The sequence below is a fragment of the Ammospiza caudacuta genome, chromosome 4, assembly GCF_027887145.1.
Source record: "Ammospiza caudacuta isolate bAmmCau1 chromosome 4, bAmmCau1.pri, whole genome shotgun sequence".
Taxonomy (NCBI): domain Eukaryota; kingdom Metazoa; phylum Chordata; class Aves; order Passeriformes; family Passerellidae; genus Ammospiza; species Ammospiza caudacuta.
Genome location: NC_080596.1, coordinates 46,224,217 through 46,238,934, shown reverse-complemented (window position 1 = coordinate 46,238,934; position 14,718 = coordinate 46,224,217). Strand labels below are relative to the sequence as shown.

The window sequence follows — 14,718 nt, the reverse complement described above, 5'->3', positions numbered from 1 at the left end:
CCACAATTCCAACCCTATATACATTTTAAATTATTTATTTGTTTGTTTGTTTTGTGTAAATATGCCCATTTGTTGTTATCAACATTTCTCTGAAAATTAAATTTTTATAGAATTCAAAGGTAAAAACATGCAGTATTTCAACATACAATGACTGAATTTGGAGAAAGGATGGAAAATAATTGTTTAGTAATGTCTTCTCAGATTATTCAGGTGCAATTTGTCGATTTTTTTTTTAATATAAGCAAAAAAATCTCTAAATATGGCAAGCATTTCCTGTAATTCCTGTATATCAAGTTGATATACAGCAAAGCTATCTTCTGCATTTTGCATCTGTCATTTTTTGCCCTCATGCCTTCTTATCTCTGTAGAAGAGAATCCTGTGGTTTTTTCTTAAATCAGTCCTATTCTCTATTAAATTCATACATTTTAGTAGTCAGTTCATGAAGCTAACTTCAGTAGTGTTTCTCTACGAAAGACTTGGGTGTCTATAGTTGAGTTCAAGCTGTACTGCTGAGGTACAGCTTTGGATGGTGGAAATACAAGGGCAAAACTCCAGAGGACCTTCATTTCCTAACCCTTCTGTGGAGCACAGCAGGTTTTTCATCAGTGACATTTACTTGCCTCTGCATTCACAGGAATCCTACTTCCCTTACTTGAAAGGGCATTGTGAAGAGAAGTGTATAAAACAACAGCTGGGGTCCAGGTACTGCATGAACAGCTCACAGATACATGAGCACCAAGGTAGTTCTGAAGGATTGTTGACCTTTCAATAGAGCAGAGTTGGCAGGCTGTCCCAGTAACACCAAAAGCAGCAGGAAAAGTGCTGTAAGATGTTTATTACCTGAAATGGTCAAAAGCACAGTGTTATCTTTTGCAGAAAACAGAAATAGCTCTGTGTGATTGCTCCAGTCTACTGGAGACAGTTCAACTTGAGGAAAAAGTGTTACATACTTGATCACCAGTGTCATTCTTTATGCAGGACCCTGTCTGCTTTGATGATTGCTTTCTAGGGCACACCATAATTAGTGTCTAGGTTCTGATAATTACAGTTATGGAGAAGCAAATTTTAAATTCAGAAATGTCTTTAACAAGAGGATTTCTCTGTTTAGAGATATTTAAGCCAACAGTTCACTGCAATTCTGTGCTGCATGAAAGCCTACATCAGATGCTACAAAGAAACTGAAGCTATTTAGAAAGTAATTAATGCAGCCAAGTTTACAGTTGATTAGATATCCCATTGAGAGCTGCACTGTTTTGCACTGTCATGTTTTCATGCTGCTTGAATAAATCTGTCAATTATTCTTCTGTTCACTGAAGAATTTCCTTACTACTATCTTCAATTGCTTTATCCCTTGGTTGTGAGAATTTTCAGATGAAAACAATGTATTCCACTGTAGAAAAAAATTCTTCATTATGTCAACGAGGCTATGCAAGATAAAGCATTTCACAGTACTGCTGAAACAAATATTAATGGAATGCATAATTTTTTTGTTCCTTATCTTTTGACCATAGGATTTAAAATATATCAGTTCCTTTTCATAGGTTGAAGTGGCTTTTTAACATAGTGATGCTTGCATGATGCATATTCCTTATCTCTGCTCAGTGCTTGCTTCAAGACATCAAGATTCAGAATTAACATGCTTTGTAAGAAGACAAAGAATGACCAAAAGCAATACAGATAAAGTTGTGTCTTTATTGCTGATCTGATGGGCAATTTCCTGCCTATGCTGGAGAAGACAATCATTTAAACCATCTTCCTAACAAGGAATCTTTAGCAGCATTAAATGTAATTAACTAATGCAGTGATGTTAAAGAAAAGGTCAAAGAGCCCTCTTAGCTTTAAGAGTGTAATTTTAAAATGTTTAACATCTTCCAGTCCTTGGAAGAACATCAACAAAAAGAAAAGTATTAAAGCTACCAGTGAATGACAGCTCTTGAACACGAATATCCTCTATCTTAAATACCATCTTCATTCTTTGATTTTATTCCATTTCTTTCCCCATATTTGTTCTATGTCTGTGTGTTTGTTGTTAAAGTGACAGCATTTCTAGCACTTTGCTCAGTGTGTGCCTTTTCCTTCCCTTTTCCTTCACAACTGCTCCAGACTGATCGCATAACCCCAGATGACATAGATTTAGAAAATGAACCCTGGTATAAATTCTTTTCAGAGCTGGAGTTTGGACGTCCGGTAAGTGAGGACAGAATATTGATATTTCCACTTTAGGAAAAAATCTTGTTAGAAGGAGGAATTTAAATTACCAAGTTCACCAAGTATAAGCCAGTAAAATTATTATAAGGGGTTTTTTTTGAGGAAAGGCAGTAAAGTCCCATAAATATGAGTATTTTTTTCAAATAGACTCTTAAATTGCTAGAGTAGTTTTAGTAATAGCTTTAATAAGGAGTATGTATTAGATTAATAGTAGTGTGTAAGTACTTAATAACAAGATAAATTCCATTATAAACAGGATGGTTTCTCTCAACTTGTTGCATTTGGCTGGATTATTTTTGAACAATCTTCTAGGACAGAAAAATATGACAGTTTGCATTAAGGAAGCTAAGTTGCAGATCATATCTTTTACTTAAAGGACCAGATCTAAATTTAAATGTATGAAGCCAGAAACAAATTTCTTACAGCAGGAGCTACTGAGAATTTTTTTCCTTTTCTTCATGTCTTACATGTATACATGCAGGATATGTATTTTTTACCTGAACACAGAGATATGGGTTTGCTCTGTTTTCAAGCTGGACACCTGTTTGAATGGACAGACTTCAGTTCTGCTCCAATTTTCACAGAGAGCCATTACCCAAAACAAGGGCTTTGGCAAACAGGTGCTGGTTTAGACCTGCTGCCAGCACTTAAGTCTAAAATTATAAACCTGAATGGTTCCATCTGGCCAAAACACGTAAAAATCAGAAATATCTCAAATTTTCACCTTCAATTTTCTTAGCACTTTCAGTTCTTCTGCAAATACCATAGGCTTAGTTGTATCTAAGCACCTAAGGCTGCTTGTATATTTTTTACAATGGTAAAACAGTAACACTGTCCTTGAGGCAAGACTGAGAACTAGATTTCACTTCCTCCCTACACAACACCTTAACAACTGGGTTGGAGATGCACCTGCTCTTGCTTTTGCACACTGCTTCTCTGGCTCCACAGAGCTCAAAGTCTTTCCTGTACACTCTAACATCTTTAGGAAAAAGGATAGCAAGTATCTTCATCCCAGAAGAGTGCCTAAGAGGATAGTTGCAATATCCAGATGGGCAGAAAATTAAAAGAAGTTAAAATCCCCTTAGAAAAAGGAGGGAAGTAAACCTAAGCACTCCCTCAGTCTTTTTAAGCATTCTCATAGCTCCCCAACATCCTCCCAGAGATTTTTTTGAGTTTAAAAAGCAGAAGCCACAGGCCACAGACAGGAAATCTAAAGACATGAGCTTGAGAGTATCAGGATTTAAAATATCCCCATTCTTTTCATTCCCTGTCAGCCAACACTTCTCTGGAGGCCTATCAGGATTTTAATTAGTGACATGCCAGCTACATGAGGAGCCTGAGCACAGACACAGGGCCTTGGAGGACACCCTGGAACCAGGCACCTTAGTCCCTTTCTAGCTAGCCATAAGCCAAAATCAAAACTCCCTGCTGCTTCAGGGAGAGCAGAAGAGAAAGCAAATGGTATACACTCTTTAAAAACCTTAATGTTTTAATCATAGCATTTTAAAAATTACCCATTGAATATCCCGTGAAAATTTAAAAAAATAATAAAGGTAAATATATCTGGGTTTAATTTCTTGTGCAGTGGTCTGTGCAGTTATCACATTGTCATGGATTACTTTTTATCTCCCTTATCCTGCCATTCAAGTGGTATTATCATTTCTCCCTCTAGGTGGGCAGAAACAGTACAGATAAATTCTTCTGATATCTCAACAGATATCTCAACAAAATTTTACTGATAACAATAAATTTAAGATAAAATATATTGAAATTCCCCCAACAGAGCATAACTGCGATGCTTTAGACCTTTCTCTTTCAGTGTTAAAACTTACTGGTATTTATTCAACCATTCGAGTTGTAAATTTTACCACCTAAAGTTATTAACATTTTATTAAGATATTTTAAAAAAAACACATTTATCCTTCCATTCTACCCATGTGTGTCACTCTTTGTATCTGACGCTGTCAACACTTAATTTCTAACTGTGTCACCTTTTCCACATGTTTCATTCCTTGCTGCCATTGATCCTCCTTCATTTCATCTCTACACTTCTGCTTTTATGATGCAGCCACCTAAAAAGCTTTTGGACTATGTTCAAGACTGTTCTTCTGGTGTTTCCAATGAGGTAAATGAATGGTTCTTTTTCAGATGATTCTCTTGGGAAGAAGGGTTGGAATGCTCACCATTTATATCTTGGTTTGTTAAAATTTAGTTGTTTCCTTCTGATAGCTATGAAACATTTCTAATTCACAATCATTGTATCCTTGTCTTCATATCTTTCCAGATCACTAGTGCATTTGGATGTTGATCTTATTATCCTAGGAACTGTGAGTCCTTATAACCAAAACTTCTCAGAGATTAACACCCAGAATTACACAACACTCCATACGTCTCGAACTCTGACAAATTCCCACTTTTCAGAGTTGGGCAAGTGCATTGCACAATTAATCCATCAGCTCAGTTTATTTTTTTATTAAAATATCTGACTGCAAATTTTATGTGTCAAGTGAAAGCCGTTGTGGCTAAGCTGTCATTTCTCCAATTAAGTATTTATGACTAAGGTTGGTCATCAGGTAAAACAGCAATTAATAGTACTTTTGTAATTTATAACTCAGGATTGACAGTTGCTGTCAGTACTCCAAATAAAATTAATCAAGATCAGGTTGTGGGTTGACATTGCCCTACTCTGAGTGGGAGAGACTCAGGCTTTCATTCCTTCCCCACTCCCTCCCCATTTTTACAGCGTTAGGGCAAAAGTCAGCAAATCCTCTACTGGCAACTTTGCTTCATGTGGTGGCTTTACTTCATCCATATTTGTGATTCACTCTCATCTTCTGTAGTTTCTCCAAAAGTTAAACTCAAATTGTGGTCTTAAATTGTTAATTGTTTGCAATTTACTCTCATTTGATTTTAAGCTCTCTATAGATCTAGAAAAAGCTCATAGTTTTGAAATTTGGGCCCAGTTCTCTGAAAGAAAAAGCTTCTAGGCCTTTTCTAATTCCTGTTGGTTTTCAATATATCAGGGAAGACAATTTGAAAGCCCTAACATGACTTTGAAATATTCCCATGTTCAGTAGGTCTGGGTAAAATGGCTATTAAGTATCACTGGTTTTCTCTTGGATTAATTTACAAAGTCCTCTCTTTAATTTTGAAATTTTAGTAATCTTTAAATATGCTAAATCATGTTCAAAAATGACAGCAACTTAATACTTCTCCAGAGGAGGAGACTATTCAAAATAACTTGATAAAGTATTATTAACCATCATGCAAACAAGCCTATTTGTTATTTTCCTTTTACTTTTGACTACTTTCCCTAGCTCCATTTTTAATCAGCATTAAAGCCTCGATGCATGAAAACAGCTAAAATACTGGGTTAATTCTAAATATATATATCATTTTTTTAGTAAAACTAAACCAAAGTATTCAGAAAAGATTTGAAGTTGTCATCTCTTTTTTTCAAGTTGCCTTTATTCATATAGAGCAGTGTTGACTATTATGGAAGATGGCTAATTCTTTTTGGAGATGGGAGAGATGTGTTCAGTTGGGCAATCTAAATGTGGGTCAATAAACACCCAAGAGCTGATAGGGCAGCTGCAAACAGTAAAACAAGTAGTAAAAAACAACCACACACAGTATTTACTTTCACCTTTCCTCTATATGTCACATCAATGAAGCTCTTCCTATGGAGAGAAGGTATAAACTCCACATAATCTATAAAATAATATATGCCTGTAGTGAAAGCTAGTGTTGTAGAATGGGCAAAGTACAGGATCTGTCATAGAGAAAAAACTTCAAAGCCAGCATCAAATAAAGGATAAAAGGGCAAGTTGCATTCAAGGTGGTAAAAGAATCTTAAAGGATGTAAAGTGAAAGCCAGTAACCCAGCCGTCAGTTTTGGCATGATAGGCACTTCTAGCCATCTGTGTATAGCCTGGGGAATGCTGTGGATAAGGAAGTTCCCTCTGGTGGGATTTCCATTGTGTGATCCCATAGCCTTCCACAGGAGACAGTGAGGATCTGCTCCACCCTTGAGAGTGACATCGTGGTCTGTGCAGGCACGGAGCCACTACAGGTGGTGGGAGGCAAGCACTGCCTCAGGGCCATTTGGCCACTGTCCCCTCCGATGTGGTCAGGGGTAGCAAGTGGAGGTGGTTGGCATCTGCACAAAAGAATCCACAATGACAATTTATCTGCAGCGTTTGCACCACCTTGTGCTACATTTCTGAGAGATCACCTGTGGTCCCGAGTTTCCTTCCTGGCTGCTTCCAGACTGTGGCAGTGACTGGTCAAGAGAAGGAAGATGGCTGTGGCCAGTTTTGAAATGAGACTGGGGTGTTTTCCAGGACAGGCTGAATGTGTTTTATGGGTAGTGCAGGGAAGTACACAGACCTGAGGCCTTTGCTTCCTGTGGTAATACTGGCTGTGGGTGTGAGCAGCGCTGTGTCTGCCTTCTATGGTTTTATTGCAGATAGACCTCATAGTATTGATATATATCTTAAAATCATTGCATTTGGAGAGTGATGGGACATTAGTCACAAAGTACTTATAAGCCTTCAGAGAGTGTAAAGAAAAACTTGAAAATACGAACTATGTGAAAATAGCTCAAGTTTTAGATAACATTTATTTCATATTGTGGCATGTTTGTGTGGCTCTCCCAACCCCATAGTCCTAAAAAATCTGTTCCCAAATATTCTAAAGATTACTGGTGACTTCTCTACCTGTCAGTTAACAGATCTGGGTGAAGTTCTGTTTATGAACTTGCAAATCAAAACACTGGGGAAAAAAATCCAACAAAAGAAAGAACTTGTACAGCCCATGAGTGCCCTTACTTCAGCAGTCCTTCGGGGCAAAGATTTTTCCATGCAAGGAAAAAGCCAAGAAGGCTCTCTATAAAGGGAAAAAATATTTCCTGCACCTTAGAAACCTGTATGATAGTTCTATTTCTAGTCCATTGAGTTATGGAAGCTGAAGTGACAAGGCAAGAACTTGAAAGAAGTTCAATTCTTGAACCTGACTGCTTTATATCCAGGAAGAAATACTCCAGAAACCAAGCAGTTCATTCTAGATTCATACCTGGGTACCAGAACTGTAATATTACTTAATTCTGACTAAAGGTTTAAAATGGTTGATTTAAAATCAGTAGTCATTTAAGGCTGACTTTGTATTAATAATGTAATTATGGAAGTTCCATGTCCCAGTAGCTGCATCTGTAACTCCATAAGCAATGACTAATTTTCTGTGATGAGAACTGTTCTTACCAGCATTATAAGGTATATGAGGCCAGTTGTGCACCACAAATGTCATGGGATTGACAAAAGCTTCTGGCTATTATTGATTGTAGGATTTTGGTGAGTAACTGAGGGATGAAGAGAAGCTTTGCAGACCTCACATGTACATAAAATAATAATTTTCAGATTTTTCTGTTTTTACAGTAAAGATTTGTTTCAGCTGTTCTGTGTCTGGTTTTGAAAAGTATATAGAAAAGCATAATTAAGGATCATTATGTAACAGTGCTTTAAAGGAAAAAAAATACTGAAGTAGAATAGGTAATGAAATCTAGCAATGCTTTTTAAAAGCTGCATAATTTATTCTCATAAAATGTTGCTGTGTCTATGATGGAGTCCTCAGGATGTTAATTATCATGGGCTGTTGTTATAGGATTTGCCACAGAGTAACAAGGAGTCATCAAATATGTTAAACAAAAATTGTCACCCTTTCTTCAAATACAAACATAACAATCCATGTGTTTGTTTTCACAGGCTTCCTTATATCATCACTATTCAACAGACAGAGGCCTGGACAGGCCCTCCAGGTAAGAAGCACTATCTATACTTCAGCAGACACATATTATCCAGCCTGAGGGTCTTCTTTGGGACCTGACACCAGCAGATTTTGTGAAGAGTCAGATTTTAACATTCACCTTGTCAGCTACTGGCAAATTAGATGCTTGGAGTGTTAATTTTGATACTGATGTGTAGATTTTATTTTAGTTTTACAGGGACTTAGTGTTTGCATTTAAATTAATCACACTGTGTTCCGGGTCTTTCCACTAACATCCCTGAGCTTCTCTCTCAGCAGCAGTGATTTATTCTTTACTGCCTGCAGTGTATTCAGTGCTGTTTCCCTAAGCATGATACCTTGACTGTTCTCAGTCTCTGTCTTTTTCATATCTTTGCACCTAAACTCTAGTTCCAAAAAAATAGTCTAACATATCTTGATGCATTTATTTCAAAGAAAATGGCATAGTAATGTTGTGTACAGCTTTAAAACAATCAGGTTAAGAACAAATTAATCTTTTCACTGGGAAATAGGCTGTAAGATATGTGAGACCAGTGCTTCTTCCCTTTATGTGTTTTTCATTTATAAACCAATATTACAATTACGACCTTACTTCTTAAATTCCTGAAATCTGATCTCAGAGTCAGACTGCTGCTGATCCTGCTTTTTTGTGTAGTTCTGCAAGTACTGCGAGTGACTACAGAAAGCGAAGGAAGTCAGAGCCCGCTGTGAGTCACCAGAGGGCACACAGCGACCAGAACGCCAACAGACCTAACCTGGGCCATACAGACACACAGGGCTCGTGTTCCACCCTTAGGAAGCCTTTAACTAGCTCATCTCCTTCTTCTCCATCACGAGCTAAAGGTAAGAGGAGGCCACGTTAGCTCGCAGAACACTGCTGCTGATGTGTAGTACTGTATGTGGGCAGCAGCGGCTTGCAGTGGCTCGGTGCGTGTCCTCAGGGGATGTGATGTGAAGCAGCAGCTTTGAGCCTTTCCTGAAAGGCTGACTGCTTTATTCTTACAGGTGTAATTTTAAGCTGGCAAGCTGGATTTGTAACAAGTATTTTCCAGTTTCAACTGCTTGTTCTGACAAAAGAGAATTAACTAAAAGAAGACTATGAATTCTACCACAATATATAAACCCTATTATTTTTATTAACTCTACTACTCTCTTACTAGATTATTGTGATTTTAAAGCTAGTTTTATTATATTGAGAAAGTAAATTGAGACAAATTACCTGTAAGATTAAAGATGTATGTCCAGGACAGTAGACGTTTTAAATCCATAGGTGATGTCTTAGTTGTCAGTTATCAGGACCTAACGTAATCAAGAAAATATCCATTGTTATCAGGATGTGATTTAATCAAGAAGGCATCCATAGTCTGATTTCTTATTTTTTAAATCCTTGGAAGTATTTAGTAGAGCCGATACAATCTAATTAGCTTATTTTTGGCAAGTAACTCACCATCCTATTACTGTTTTCCATATCTCTCCAGGAAAGAAAACACAGAGTCAGTTCTTCATTTGGGTTTTTGGAGATTTGGATGGGTTTTTCTAGAAAAAAAAAAAGCTTGCAGTAAAACATCAAATGGAAGTAATATATAGAATAATACTGAATATAATATGTCTCCATCTGTTTGAATTATTATTTTTATTATTCTCTTAATTGCTCTGTTTTGTAGCTCAATAAACTTTTGTAACAGTAAATTCACACTGAAAAGAACATAATACCCAAACTGCAACAGATAGTGTCTAAGAAAAGCAGTGGGGAACATTGAGAGTGAGGTGATTGAAAAGCAAATGTATTTTAAACATTTAAAACATTAAAGTGTTACAGCAGTAATTTTAAAAGTGGAATAACTCATCCATTTGGCTTACCAGGCCAGGCAGTAAAAAGTTAATAGATTCTACTTGCCTGCATGTGCCTTTGACTCCGCCACCAATAACAAGCACTTAGCATGACTTCAACACTTCCTGTGTTTGAAAATCCTTCCATTAAGAATATCTTCCACAGCCAATTACGTTTCAGAAGGTGTCACCATTCTCTCCCAGCATTATGACCCCTGTAGAATTTTAATTTTTCTTGAAATTAACCAATTTGTTAAAGGAGCACATTATAAACTGTTTGATCACCATAAATTTTGAAAAGTGTTTCAGTGACAGATCTAGATTCCATTATTTTTAGAAAGCAGACTGAGCTGTTTGAAGCATCTTCCTGAACTGAATGTTGCGACTTGAGACTATTTTTGAAAGTTCAGTACAATTATGAAAGACCACCGTTCCAGATTTGTCTTGTAGTGTCTTCTAAATCTACCATGCACATAAAAATATGTCTTAAAGCTTGAAAAATCAGGCTTTTGTTATGGAAGTCAGTTTAAGGGTTGTTTTTACTTCTATATTGTGGTTAGGCTCAGTAAACTGATACACCTTCCTTTACACTTACATAGCACTTCCTGAGCTGCCTTCTTCTGCCCTGCATAAGCTGTACAAAACACTGCTCCCTTCAGTGCTGCCACACAGGGAAGGAGTAGGCTACCTGTGAATAACATGAAGAAATTTCCTACTTGGTCTTATTCGAAGATTCATCTTTATTTTAACTCTCTTAGAATATGTGGATGCTGTGAACTCTGGGCAATTATACAGGTTAAGAATCATAAACAACTTTTTCAGAATGCTCCATTGGAAAAGTCAGTATTACCCTGAGGTCTAGATTTGTTGTGTGGCTTCATCTTTAAATACTTTGCAGCTTTTATTTTCTGTTGACCTGCTTAAAAATCTCAATTAATCCCCAATTAATGCCTGGTTTCTTATGTTGCTTTGATGGCAGCAGTTGTAGAGGAGATAATATCTCTATAATTAATAAGGAATTCTTTTTGTTGTTCAGATTATCATGAGTGCATTTTAGGAGCTGGAAAATAATTATTAACTCTGCAGTCCTAGTCTGTAACAAACTATGTACTGACCTAAGATGATAAATGCACTAATTACTATCTCTTTTCTAGTCTTTCTAATACTTACTGATGCTAATTCCAACTTTCTGAATCTTTTAATTTCTGGCAATGTCTCTTTTTTACCATGCTGCTCTATGGATTATAAAGGTGGGGATATTAGCAAAGTATATCCATCCCTTTTAAGTTACTCAGTGCACAACCACAACACCTCAAACGAATTAGATTACTGTAGCACTTACAGACAACATTTAGCTGTTCCAAATGATTCAAGAAGGGCAACCACCTACAAGAATGGCTGGCAAATGACTCGCCAAAATGCAGAAGTCTGGAGTAGCACAGAGGAAGCTGCTTCTCCAAAGAGAAAATCTCGTAGCTGTGATGACCTGTTGACAGATGATCACGATAGCTATCCTGATGCACAGGCCAAGGCTGAAAGCATGGGCTCTCTGTTATGTGAGGAGGACTCCAAAGAAATTTGCTCAATGAACTGGAACTCCCCATACGCTGAGGGCCGTGGTAGCGGTAGGTCAAGAGTTCGTCACAGATCCGCGCATGATGCTCCAGGTTTCCTGAAGATGTACAAAAAGATGCACCGCATCAATCGCAAGGACTTGATGAATTCTGAGGTGATTTGTTCTGTCAAGTCCAGAATACTGCAATATGAAAAAGAACAGCACAAAGGTATTCTTCAAGGCTGGAGAGAGTCATCTACTGAGGAGGTGCCCAGAGACATGGTGCCAACCAGAATATCTGAATTTGAAAAGTTAATTCAGAAGTCAAAATCAATGCCGAACCTTGGTGATGACATGTTGTCAACAGTTACATTAGAGCCTCCTAAAAATGGCTTGTGTCCAAAGAGGCGGTTTTCTATCGAATCCCTGCTGGAAGAAGAAACTCCAGTCAGACATCCCACTCAGGTACAACGGAGCTACAAGTCTAAAACCCTGGTGCCAATTCATATTGAAGTGACCAGTGATGAGCCACAACGATCACATATAGATTTTTCAGACAGCGATCAAGACGGAGTGGTTTCTGATCTCAGTGACTTTATCCAGATAGAGGGTTCATCCTTTTGTAGTGAAAGTGACTTTGATCACTTTTCCTTCACTTCATCTGAAAGCTTTTATGGATCAGGCCATCACCACCACCACCATCACCACCACCACAGGCATCTCATCAGCTCCTGCAAAGGGCGATGCCCAGCATCCTACACCCGCTTCACCACCATGCTAAAACATGAAAGGGCTAAGCAAGAAACCACTGAAGATCCAAGGAGACAGGAAGCAGAATCCGGCCTGTCTAAGATAGCATTCCTCGTCAGTCCAGTGCCTTTCCGGAGGAAAAAAAGTGCAGCTCCTAAAAAACAAACTGAAAAGAAAAAATGCAAGTCATCTGTGTTTGAAGCACTAGATTCTGCACTTAAAGACATCTGTGACCAAATCAAAGCTGAAAAAAGGCGGGGAAGCTTGCCCGACAACAGTATATTACACAGACTTATTACTGAGCTGCTTCCAGACATTCCAGAAAGGAATTCATCTCTTAAAGCTCTGAAAAAGAGTCCCACGCACCAGCCTTTTCATCCACTGCCTCAAGATGGTGCTATCCATTGTCCACTGTACCAGAATGATTGTGGAAGATTACCTCTTAGTGCCTCTTTTCCAGACATGGATGCAACTAACAACAATGATAGTGCACTGTGTTTCCAAGGTGGATTTACTTTCTTCCTCTATCCTTGTGATTGACTTATCCAACCTTACTCCCTGTGTTTCCCACCCTTTCTCATTCCACTTTGTGTTGTCTATAAGAAGCTTTCATCCCACAAAATTCTTAGTGAAGGACATAATTTTCACCTAGGTGTTGAGGATAGATAAATTTGCTGTCTATTCACAAAATACAGCAACCAAGCCAACTGAAGTAGCAGTGCATTTCAACTAATTGAAACTAAATCAGTTCTATAAATTATAATGATGTTATTAAGCAGTGAATTCATGCATCATAAGATGCTGGTCAAACTGAAACCAATATGCAGATAATCCTTTCTTTATCAGTAAGAAAAAAAGAATGTGAATCTAAAATATATTTTACTATATAATTTTATTAAATGTAAGTGATAAAAATGCTGTTAATGCTGCCAGTATCATAGAAAGGCAGTTCTATTTTCTTATGAATCCACTACTTTGTGTTATTTTTTGTGAATAGATATTAAGGTCATTTTAGGAAGTTTCCACTGTTCAAACAATTTCCAATTTCTGTGGCAGCAAAACTAATTCTTTCCATAGAATTTCAAAATAAATTTTAAGAAATTTCCTGTCTTCTTAGAAGGGAATTTCTCAATAATCAAAACAAGAATGAAATTTTCAGGGTACGTATGACCAATCTGTTTTTAAAGTTACTGCTTTGAGTTGTTTGTTGCTCTGCCTCTTTTTTTGATTTTTCTTTTATTTTAATTTTAAAAATAAAAAAATAGTTAAAATATATTCTTGAAATCCCAAATGGATGTAAGAGATAATGCCTTTAAAATAGAAATTATGCAATATTTGATCAGACCCATCTTATCCTTATTCTCACATATTTTTGTGTAACTTTTGCAAGTAGCACAATAATAAATATGTATTTCAAGAGAAATCAGAATTGAACCTATTACCATCTTTTCTTAACTAGTTGTAACAGGCATATTTAGAATAGAAAATTTGGTTAAAAAACAGCTATAAAACACAATTCAGAATTTAATTAATCATACTTGATCATAATTAGCCCTGGCACACAGTACTACATGATGAGACTCAAGTTGTTGAAAAATGTGTTTTTCACATATTGCAGTTGCTAAATGAGAATTTTCCAGTCTGTGAAAATAAGGAAATCCATAGTGTAAAGTAAATGTGGATTTCTATTAGCTTTTGTAGTTATGAAGGAGCCTGGTATGAGGAAAGCAATACCCTCTGTCAACATTAATATCCCTAAAGTAGCGTGGAGAATGAGTAAAGCAGAATATTCCATTAGTTTCCATCAGCACCAGTCATGGCTGAGCTCTACTTCTAATTAAGTTTTCGTGTTTTGCTGAATGTGTGTGCATCTCTTACAGCCACACAGAGACCTGAAGGTCACAGCAGATGACTGAAAGCTACCAGTGTTGACTGCATAAGGAGCTGTGGAGAAACAGAGGAGAATTTTTTGTCCTAAAGCTTCTGCATCTTCACTCCTTTCCAAATCATTCTCTTACTGCTAGAAATTTAAGAAAAAAAAAAAAAACAGATGCGTTTGGAGTCATTAATTGTATCTCTAGGTTTATGCAGTAGGTGTACATCCTCATTCAGGAACACACGCTATATCAAAAACCTGTGCAGAACTAGGGCTATGATATACTTATTGGGAATGACATGCTTACAACCAATGGCATAAATAGTAAAATTATCTCTTTACCTCAATTGTATTTATCAATACCCTCAAGTTTTTGTGGCTTAGCCAACAACCAATTAGAATGGATGAGATGCTTTCAGTTATTTTCTTTGTTCCACTTGCATTTCTTTAGAAATGTATGAGCTTGGTAGCAACAGATTGTGGGAATGATGTCAAAGGAAGACAAATATAAATCATGCTTCCACTAGAAAGGACCACTGTGGTAGTAGGAAACTAAAACAGTGCTTCTAGAAGTTAAGAGGCAGTTCATTAAATAGTTCTATTTTCATTTCACATTTGCAACTTGCAGAGCTATAGAGTGTATAAGATTTTGATTTTATCCTTATCAAAACATGAGAAAATATTCACCATCCTGTAATA

At 37.0% G+C, this 14,718-nt stretch overlaps 1 protein-coding gene across 5 annotated transcripts in view; it reads left to right on the top strand.

The window, feature by feature from the left end:
- SORBS2 (sorbin and SH3 domain containing 2) overlaps positions 1-14,718 on the top strand; it is a 144,901-nt gene that overhangs the window by 106,768 nt on the left and 23,415 nt on the right. For 3 of the 5 annotated variants that reach the window (XM_058804275.1, XM_058804276.1, XM_058804277.1), the window contains 3 exons: positions 7,969-8,021; positions 8,664-8,851; positions 11,089-12,648. In XM_058804275.1, the coding sequence (XP_058660258.1) occupies positions 7,969-8,021; positions 8,664-8,851; positions 11,089-12,648 (1,801 nt within the window). The remainder of the gene's footprint in view (positions 1-7,968; positions 8,022-8,663; positions 8,852-11,088; positions 12,649-14,718) is intronic. The other 2 variants (XM_058804279.1, XM_058804278.1) reach the window with 1 other exon arrangement.